This window comes from Sparus aurata, chromosome 15 (genome assembly GCF_900880675.1).
Source record: "Sparus aurata chromosome 15, fSpaAur1.1, whole genome shotgun sequence".
Taxonomy (NCBI): domain Eukaryota; kingdom Metazoa; phylum Chordata; class Actinopteri; order Spariformes; family Sparidae; genus Sparus; species Sparus aurata.
In genome coordinates this window covers 25,755,362-25,766,356 of record NC_044201.1, presented here as the reverse complement: position 1 = coordinate 25,766,356, position 10,995 = coordinate 25,755,362, and the positions used below count along the sequence as shown (strand labels likewise).

The window sequence follows — 10,995 nt, the reverse complement described above, 5'->3', positions numbered from 1 at the left end:
CGTTAACATAGTCATGCTGAACTTACAGTAACCAGCAGGCCACTGATGTTATCCTGCCCATTGATTTCCTCTGTGGCCCTAAGTACTGACGGCTTCAGCTTAAGATAGCATGAGACCATAAAGGGCAGATTGACCAAACGCAGCTTCATATGATTATATGAAATATTGATAAGAGTGGTCTCCTCTCCCATCAGGCCTTATGGACAAATAAATGGACAACTGACCGGCCCTGGCTGGACTCGAGCCGCTCGCGTAATGAACTGAGGAGCATGAGAGCAGCGCAAAGTGGAAAACACGACTGTGTCTTCAGGCTGAAAGCTTCTCTGGTACACATATCACTTATTTTATTTTTTATATGTGTTTTTAAAGATCATAATATAAAACCAGAGGTGGGAAGTAAAAGTACAAATACTTATTGTACTGAAGTAGATTTTCACTGTATCTGTAGTTTTTCTGACAACTTTTTTTACTTTTCCTGCCGACATTTGAACACAAACATCTTTTCGATTATTGATTATTTTTTAATTTCTGTCATTGTACGTCGCCTCCGTAACATCAAAACAAACTGCGTCAAAGTCAGAAAATCATATCTGCAGAGACTCTACAGCTCTCCGCCTGGATTTTTTTATTTTCTCAATTATTTGCTGCTCGGACGCTTCCTGGGAATGAGACTAACCATTTTTTTTTGTGGTGCGTTTAGGAACAACTGGGACAAATCCTGCTGATTCTACCTTTTAAGTTAAATAGTCTTTGATTAATATTAATATGACGTGAGCTTCAGTTAGCATTGAGCAGAAAATGGCTGGTAGAAATGTCCTTCAGAGGGAGACTGTTTACAGAGCCTTTACTAAAGAAGTCCGATCAGTACTTCTACTTTCAACAAAGTCTTTTTATACACAAGTATGTGAACTTCTACTTGAGTAAAGAATGTGTGAACTTTTGCCAGTTGTTTTTCCTATAAAACTCATGAAGAACTTAACTTTACCCCAGCTTCCCAGTGTGCTAGAGTTAAATTGAATTAATTCTTAAATATAGAATATACCAAGTATATAAATCTAATAAAGATTGATGGAGCTACTTACGAGATCGAGTGGACTTTTAGTTGACATAAATTATTCCTAAATGAATAAAGTAGGTAGGCATATAGACAGGCATATTAAAGACTACGTCACTTTCCTTTATGTGATTGTTGGTCTGTTGACCACATCTCAAAACAAGCAGCAGCAGAATTCGTTGACAGTGAACTAAAGTCGTGTTTCAGCCCTCTGGATGAGGGAGCTGAGGTGATACTGGGGTCTGTGATTATCAGGATGATGGAAAGAGTCGACCTGCAGGTGAAAATGTCGGCATTGAAGAGCGCAGGACTCTTTTTGTATTTGGTCCAAACCTTCTTCTAGTATATTCCTGTTTGATTAAGAGACACTGATATACACGGCTCAACAAAGAAGTCTTATCAGAGATGTTTATCTTGATTCACGCTGCGGAGACTGTAAAATCTGAGTAACGGAAGATAAAGTTATCTGTCTGAGCGATGTTATTTCTGTCAAATCGATTATCGCGGCTGTTATCTGCAGTTTATCAGAAGCTCCAGCAGTTTGGCAAAAGAGAAAGGAAAAAAAAAAGAAACATGACTGTTTTTTGGTGAACGGCACATATCAGTAAACTGTCAGCTTTCCATGAACATGAACCTCTGTGTGTGAAATGTCTGGATGGGTTTAGATGACACTCGCTCTGAGGACCGCGTCGGTCAGTCTGAGGTTCGCGTAAAAACAGCTCCATCTTCCTTCTTCTGACATCCCCAGCAGAGACTATTTTAACTTCCCAGCGAGCGTGATTCATTAGCTGCACACACATTTCAAACGACACATCGGCGGGGGAGAGAGCAGTTTTTAACAAGCCTTTAGTTGTTGCGGGGGAATAAGTGTAAGCAGTCTTCCGTCAGCTGCACACGTTCCCCTGATGAGACGACGGCGGCTAAGACGTTTATGCAAAGATGCAACCTCACGCTTTCAACTTCTCGCAGTCGCACGGACGACAACTTTGATGCCATATTAGATGTGAGGCAACAAACTTGATACGGGTATTTACCAACAAAGCCTCGTTCTCACTCGCGGGTCGTGCAGAGTAAGAGGATTAGGGTTTTTTTTTTTTTTTCTTCCCTTTCTTTTGCTGTCAGGGTTTAAGGGGAAACTACAACTTTCTGAATTTAATTGTTGTTCCGTTGACTTAAACCCAAAAATCTGACTTCGTGCTATACGGCCTGAATTCCACCAATGAGAGGAAAGCGTGACTTTGATGGTGTATGTAAAGCAAATAAAGCACCTCTTCAGTTTTAAATGAATTAGATTTGGTTGTTGGCACGTAAACACACGCGTCTTTACTCACCTGATCTATATATTATTGCTGCACTGGTGTGTGTGTGTGTGTGTGTGTGTGTGTGTGTGGTGAGGGGCTTTGCTTTTCTGCCATTTTGTGCCACATGATGGAGTTTTTTGGGACCCGGAGAAGACGCTCTGACGAACAACCTTCAGTGGCCTGCGGGAGACACTCGTGTAAATGACCCAGACACCTTAATGAAACGTGTGAGCGGAAGAAATTTACTCTTTACTGATGGCGTTTTTTGGCCTGCAATATTACATTTCACAGGCTTTTTAATCAATTTGAAGCCCCCTTGATCACGAAAGTCATTTTCCAATCCACAATTTGGGTTGGAAAGTCAATTTGTTCGACGTAATCAAAGATTTAATAAGAGCCAAATCTAAGAAACTCAAAAATGTGCTACCATTCTCATCAGTAAAAAGTTTTTTCGGTCCTGATTATTTCCCAGCTTGGCTCCGGCGTCTAGCATTTAAAAAGAAAACTCTCGGACGCTCGCTGACAAAGCAGAGGAGAGAGGAAGGTGGAGATGGAGAGGAAGATGAGCAGGAGCGGGGAGGAAGAGATGAGAGGTGGGCGGGGGGAGGTGGAGGGGCGGGTGGGGAGGTGGGGTTGTGGCAGATTTTTTACCTGAAGGCAAAAGCAGGGGAGAGGAACCCGAAGGTTCAGCGGGGAACAGTCGCGCCCGCCCCAGTTCCAGGAAGGCCCTCTCCGCTGTGATCCATTATTCAGCAACGAGCACAATTAGCCTCTGTCAAGCTATTTTTACACGCTCCGATAAGATAGATTCAGTGTACAAAAGAATGTGCAGCGTCTCCCCCCCCCTCCTCCTCGCTCCCCCTCACCACTTATTTATTTATCTGCCACGTTAATGCGTTAGAATGGTATCGATGTAGCTTTTATCCCTTCACTTATTCATCAGGGCTTTGAGAGAGTTTGTTTAGAGCTGTTTAGCGAGGCATCATCGTCAAAGCTCGCTGGGATGAGATGCGCTAGGACGACTCATCTATCTCGATGTTGTGATATGTGGGTGTAATTTCTCTGTTTGAATGCAGATGGTTTGGCATTTGAAAATGAATTGACCTCCAGGACCTTAACGAGCACTCAGCATCAAGCGCAGAACGCTGATATTTATACTCGGCCGCGCTAAGTGCAGGCGCCCATTTACAGAAGAGGATGACTTCAGGATGCACGCTTTGATTGTTTCTGGGTGCTGCAGGGGAACGTCGAACAAGTTCTCTCTGGATCCATCACGTGCTCCATACGAACCCGATCCCCCCCCCCCCCAAAAAAAAAGTTGTGACGCTGTGTGGAACGTAAATAAAAAACAGAATGCAATCATTTGCGAACGAACAGTGTTTACCGACTGAGCCTCTCCAGGATGCCCCTTTCTTACCCAACCATGACACTCTCACCTGTTACCAATGAACCTGTTTACCTGTGGAACCTTCCACACAGATGTTTTCTGGAGCGTTGCACAACATTCCCAGTCTTTTGTTGCCCGTGTCCCAACTTGCTTGAGATTCAGAATATGTTGTCTTTTCAATTGCGTAAATGTCGAAAAGGATTAGCGAGTGATCAAAATCTATTTTATTTGTGTTTCACAAAGTGTCCTAACTGCTTTTGGATCAGCGTTGTAGTTTCTAGCTCGCATACGTTTAGGTTTCTTTACTGCAAATTCATCCCCTCTCCTTTTTTTCTGGACCACATTTCTTCCCCTATGTGTGTGTGTGTGTGGAAATATTATACCTGAAATCAAACGTACAGTCTTTGAAGAACCCTCAAACCTGTCTGCTGCAGCACCTGGGCTTGTTTCTGTCAGTTTTTTTTATACCAAGCGTATATACAACAAATAGTGTCTTTTTATTCTTTTGTGTGTTCTGTTTTTGTGCGTGTATAGTTTGATTTCATGTGTTTTTTGTCTCGCATTGCATTTTCTTGTCTTGTGGGTGCTGCGATTTTTATTTGTGTTTTTTGTTGTTGTGTGGGCAAGGACCCCAAAAAGATCAGTGACCTTGATCCTACAAAAGAAAGAAAGAAAGAAAGAAAGAAAGAAAGAAAGACAGAAAGAAAGGAAAATTTACAAATGTGCTACTTAAAGGAACAGTTGACTCTAAAGCGTGGCGCGGGCAAAATTTCTCTGTCTCAATCCAACAGAGTCAGAGAGAGTAGTAACCGAGCCTGAGCCCGAACCGAACATCTGATTTTTACATCTGAACCCGACTTGAGCCCGATCCAGTTAATGTAAGCATGAGCACTGAGCACTGGGGTACTCTTTCCTGCAGCGGTTACCATGTTTACAGCTTTTCTTTTTACCCTGATTCTAGAAAATTACTAAAAGCATTGTTCTACAAACATAGATATACAATTTATTCATATATTTATGTCTATGATGACCCAAATGTGGACATCAGTTCAGAATTTCAGTCTGAGATCCTGCGTATCAATGCTGCAGTCGACACTCTGCGGGTGCATTATTTTTTTTCTAATTGGAGGGTTAGATTAGGGATTGAAATCTCTCTCATGTTGGTTTGTCAGCAAGCAGCTGGGCTACCTGAGAGCAGCATATAAAGAGTTGAAATCTGCTGACCAGCTCCTCTTAAGCGCTCTAATTAACATTTAATATGCTGGTTGTTTAATCCTTAAACAACCTGTGTGTGAAAACCAAAAAACGCCATTTTACAGGCGCTTACGTGCCATTAATTCTCATCTTTCTCTAAATCAGTAACCAAAAAAAAAAAAGAAAAAAAAAGAAATATGCTTATTCTCTGTAACTCTTCCTCTTAAGTGTGCCCAGCATCCACGTGTGAAATATGTTCAGGAAATAAAGCATTTCTTCAGATTAAGTGTTTCTCAGTGTGAAGATAATCTCTCTCGTCAGCATAATTTAGGTAGTTAGTATAGATTACTGCGCGGTATCATTATTCATGAGACTGCATTGTAATGAGGAATAAATGTATGATAAGGTAAGGCTTAAGAGCGGAAAGTGCCTGAGTTCTCTCCACATTTCAGAGCTTTATGTGCAAATTCCAGACTTATATGCACAACATAATTCAGTCCAAATTGGCTCACCTGCCACTTTCGCACAGTGAAGTGGGAAATATTTTGCCTGCGATACTCTTTCTGAGTCACGCCGGCTTCGTATCTAATTCTTCCCCAGTTTACCTCATCACTCCCTCTGAAAACTTTGTGTTTGGTCACGGCTTTGGGCCTCGGGGCAGCTCTGCTCCTCTTTCTTGAAGTGAGACGAGGATTTTTCTTCGCTCTCGTCAAACACTCCCGTCTTTATCGGAGCATCATTTTATCTTAATAAACGTTAATTTGATTAGATGGCTGGTTTGGAGGCTGCTCTATCTACCATCTGATATCTTGGATGTTCTGGGAATAGATCTCCTGCGTGTATACAGTACATCCACTGTTCAAATAAAGCTGCTTCTTAATCATCTCTGTGGAGAGGGATTAGTCTCAGTAAAGTGACAGTGTTAGATTCACAGGTGAGGAGCTCAAATTAGGAAATCCAAACCTGGACTCAATCGCTCTTACTTGTTAGGGAAATGAGACTTGAGTCGCTCGAACATTTGAATGATTAGAGTTTTTCCTGTGGGTCAGTACAAATCAGCTCTGCCTCGCCCACGTTTTGCCGATGCAGATGAGCCTCACGCGGCACATCTCGCATGTCCAACGCTGATTATAATTGCCGAGCACGGACGCGTGTGTTATACATTCAGTCGTGTGGGATTGATACCTGCAGTACGACCCGGCTTGTGAAGCCGGCGTCCAAGCGCCGCGCTACTTTCAAGATGAAAAGACACCGCCTGGTCTATGCGTTGCTAGTGATCTTTCGAGATCACATGCTGCCCCGATTAGCATGAAGCTAAGTACGCAGCATGATTAGCTCTCATTAACATGAGGTATTCCTTAACAAGGTTGTTAGCACATCCCAACTGCGAGCTTTGACCCCGCATCGCAGGTGCTGCCATCGCACCAGATCAGGCAGGTAATTAGGCTTCTTAAATGTGTGTGCATGTGTGTGTGTGGAGTGGAGTGGAGGGGGGTATTAGTGGGGTTCATTAGCCCACCCTCCCACTTATCCACCCCTTTACCCAACCCCAGTTGATCTTTACAAGACCTCCCTCCCCTTTCATTCTTTGCCTCCTCTCTCTTATCTCCAGCAGCGTTGCCCCTGACCCCCTTCAGCCTTCTTATTCCCCCCAGTGGTAGGGTGGGTGGGGTTAGGGGTGTGTTGGGAGGTGGACGGGTGCATCCATCGGGGGCGGCTGATCAAAGACCCGGGGATCCCCAGGGAGGACATTTTCAGAGGCAGGGGGGAATTTAAACAGCAGCCTAAGCCAGGAAACCAGAGCTGAGGTGAGAGGCGAGGGGGTTATTGTGGTTGTTTCTAACCCAGGAGAAGGGCAGCTCCGTCTTTAATCCCCCTAATGAGGGAGGGGATCTCACCAAGGCTGCTTTCACCTGTAAAAGGGTCCTAATGTGGTTTGCATGGTGATAACCCATGAAAGCCACTGGGTTTTTTTTGTTTTTTTTTTAAAAAAGGGCATAAGAAGTGTGAGATGTGAGAAATCTCTGGATTTGTAAGAGCAGCGTGAAGCGTATTGAGGATGACAGAAGCATCAGAAACAACAAAGTGGTCTCTGGAGGCTGACAATATCCTGTGTGTGTGTGTGTGTGTGTGTGTCTGCAGCAGTGTGTGTTGATGCCTGTCCTCTGAACCGAGCCTCTTTTTCAAAGTGTTTGTGCACGTCGCAGGCCACGATGCAGCTCCGCCCGTGCGCCTTTACAGTATATGAACCATGTGTGGGTGTGTGTTTTTGGCCTGTCGTAGGTCTGTGCATGTGTGTGTGTGTGTGTGTGTGTGTGTGTGTGTGTTGTCCGTGTGTGTTCTATCACGTCAGAGACATGACAGGCGCGAACGCTGATTCAGTCTGGCGGTGGTAGTGTCTGAAAGCGCCAGGGAACCTACCGGGAGCAAATGATATTCATTGGTCTTAAACGCTCGGGTTGGCCGGCCGGCCTTGTTGCAACCGCTGGTGTCATGTTACATTATGACCTGAAGATGACGGGGGACGACACTGCTCCAAAAAGAGGAGGGAGAGAGGGAAGAGAGGAGGAGGAGGAGGAGGAGGAGCAGGCAGGGAGGGATGAGGAGCGCCGGCTGCTTGGCTGAGGTCATTTAAAGCCCTAATCCACAGTTTGGTTTGCTGTGTGAATTCTTAGTAGATTCTGGAAGAGTGTAACTTCAGCAATCAGGCAGTTTAATACATTTTGCACTTGTGTTTTCTATTTCTTTTTGCTGTTCTTTATAGTTTAGTATTTAATGTATCTGTTTATTTCCCACAATTTACCATAATCCAGTTTAAGTCCTTCGTGTTGTATCTGCTGTATGTGAGGAGAGGCCGGACAGTATTTTACACAGTGGGGATATTATAATGGACACATGCTATTTTGGACTATTAAACTCACCTCATCCTGTAACGATAACACTCACTGCTCATCACCTCTTAGACTCAGTGAACTAAAGACAAGATAGAGCACAGATAGAGCCGGTGTGGGGAGATATCACGTCAACAGGGGGTGCTGCACTTCAGTTCAGCGCGTTGCCGCTTCAGCCTTTTCCACACAGCAAGTATTTCACAAGTTATTTAACATATGGAAGTGTTTTAGGTTTTAACGCATGATACATTTTTAGATTGTCTTTGTATCTCTTGTGCGTGCGGCTTTTTTTCTCAGGCGTGTCTCTGCCTCTCTTCTCTCCCGCTCTCTTTCCGTGTGAGCTCCCGCCGAACCAAAACATGGTTTTGAGGTCAGTTTGAAGTGTCTGCTATCTTTCACATCTTTTTTCAGAGCTTTAACCTTGGATTTTATACCGAAAAGATGGAGCGGATCGCATTTTTTTCAGAGACGATTAACCATTTACTGCTGCTGACAGCAGGGTGTGCACAGTGTCAACAATGACACTGCCAACATCTGGTTGGAAGGACTCTCCCTCGCAGCCACATACGAGCTCGGTTCCAAAAAAGTTGGGATGCCGAGTAGAATGTAAACAAAAACAGAATACCATCATTTGCAAATTAACTCTGTTTACTGTCAACAGTTTTAAAAAGTGTTCTTGAGCCCACGCAGTATCATTCCCAGCCCAGGCACCCGGATGTGATGTTAGCAGTTAAAGTTTCTATGAACCACAGATGCATCCAAGGTTGAGACTTGTACCAGATAAGGCATCACATTCACATCATGTGCTTGTTGTTGGACTTCCACACCAGGGCTTGGAGGGGAAGGTGGTGGCTTTCAAGTGGGCGACTGCAGTTCGACTCTGGGGGGAAATTTCCAGCCGTTTCGTAGGCGACCAAAACTTTGTGTTTGTCACGGCAGGCTGGACCATCTCCTGCTGTTTTGAATTGACCAAAATTGGGCGTTTGTCATCATCTAAATTAATTTTTGTGTTGACGAAAAGTGGGTGTTTGTCACAGCAGTTCGGACAATCTGCAGCCGTTTTATCGCCGACCAAAACCGAGTGTTTTCCCACGGGAGGGCGGACCATCTCCTGCTGTTCTTGTGTTGACCAAAACTGGGTGTTTGTCACAGGAATTCAGACCATCTCCAGCTGTTTTTTAATGGTGACCTAAACCATGCAGCCTTGTGACAAGAGAGAAATAGAATATTCAACCTAAACAAACGTAAAGTTGCAACATAAAGATACGTTAAGTTTCTACTTGGCTAACATCTATTCTTTTTTATGATTATGGTTGTACAAGAGATGACAATTGTAATTCTACCGGGCATAGCTTCTTGACAGAAAACCATGTTCAATATTAATAATGAAGTAGAATAATTGTTCTTGAAAAATGTTCTCTTAGTGTAACATCGGTGTGCACTGTACTCTCATATCGACTCTTTTTACATTCCATTTTAAGGGGATACATGTGGATCTGGGTGCCTGCACAAGGGAAAGGGAAGAAAATCAAATATGAGTGAGAATCATTGTTCAAAAAAAAAAAGAAGAGGAAAACGACACAGCTTGCCTGGAAACGAAACAAATAAGCATCTGTGCCAAAGAAGAGAAATCTTTATGAAGACAAAAACAATGGTGTCAAGCTAAAACAAAGGCAGCATTTGTTGGTTTGTGGCACTGAATGGCAGAGGTTTGATTGTGTACAGAAGGGAGGGGGAACAGCTGTGTGGCTTTATAAAGACGGGACTCTGAGATCCTCCATTGTCACTCCATACCTTGGGCATGGATCAGTTTTGACAAAGCACCATTATTCGCCGTCACCTTGCTCGTGTGGTCAGATAATGAGGATGTTTTCACAGGCTAACAGAGAAACAGACTGAGAGAGTCATCAAATAAAACAATGCCATTGTGCAGCCAGTGTCTGGAGTTGCTGTTGTAGGAAGGCAGAATGAATGGATTTGTCTCCACATTTTGTGTGGTGATACAGTTTTTCTGTGGGTTGTTTGTGCCTTTGCCAATGTTGACAGGCTCGGTTTCATTCCCGGCCTTGGCTCCACTTTCTGCCAAAGCTTCTGCTGGAGTCTATTAAAGCGTTGCACTGCAGGACCTATTGCCCGAGACCATCAGCTGTACACATCCAGACATCCCTGGACTGAATGGGATATTGAAAACCAAGTGGGATTTCTGGTAGATTGGAGAGAGTTTACTTTACGTTATATCGAGAAAATACACTCTGACTTCAGCCTTCAAATCTGTTGAGTAGATAATGATGGAGATTATTCTGTTTTTATCGCTGTACTGGACATGTTGGCAGCAACAAATGGCAATAGGAGAGATCCCAGAAATCCTGTGATGTGCAGCCATGACTTAACACAACAACACTCACTGATGCCAAGGTATTACATCAAACAATTAGTTTCATGGCTTAGGAGGAGAATGATTTTAAATTAAGAGGTATATATCCGTCACCACAGCCCAGCTTACCAGACTTCTAAGTCTGAAATTCTATCTTATTTCGATTTAGAAGGACATTCAGGATTTTTTGCACTGTAGAACCAAATAAGCTATTACAGAACCATCCTCACTGAAGACATCCTTCTGTCCTGAACTCAAAATAACCGCCAAAATTGCAGTAACACTGTTGTTATAGGGTCTTATGACAATGTAAATGGGGAACAACATTAATGATTAATATTCTGATTGAATTGCTACTCAAACTGTAGCTGTTGCAAAGCTAACACAGATGTTAGCCTCATTAACATTGAGGCTAACATTAACTTTAGCCTGTTAAAATTGAGTCAATGGAAACAATTTCCACTGACTCTATTGAAACCTTTGACTCATTGAAGCTAAAACTGAACTTTTTTTTTTCCTATAACCTCTATGATACCTGGCATGAATCATAGGTGTAACTTCAGCATCATGTCACTTAACCAAAAACAGCCGTTTTCCATATTAGCAGGAGGCTAATCCTCTTTCTTAAAGCAATAGGTCGTCTTCTTTACTAATAACACTATTTTTATTGCTTAGCCCACTTAGCTAACGTGTCTAAAGCCTTGAAAATGCTGCCAGTTATTATGATTCTTTGTTACTTCTGCGATCTCTGCTGAGCACTGGAGGTTTCACCCATGATCATGTCCCCAGTAACT

At 43.3% G+C, this 10,995-nt stretch overlaps 1 protein-coding gene across 2 annotated transcripts in view; it reads left to right on the top strand.

Annotated features, from left to right (window-relative positions):
- The first annotated feature begins 254 nt into the window (after positions 1 to 254).
- meis1b (Meis homeobox 1 b) overlaps positions 255 to 10,995 on the top strand; it is a 138,164-nt gene continuing 127,423 nt past the window's right edge. For both annotated transcript variants that reach the window (XM_030442437.1, XM_030442436.1), the window contains exon 1: positions 255 to 326. In XM_030442437.1, coding sequence (XP_030298297.1) covers positions 270 to 326 — 57 coding nt within the window. In that variant the 5' untranslated portion in view covers positions 255 to 269. The remainder of the gene's footprint in view (positions 327 to 10,995) is intronic.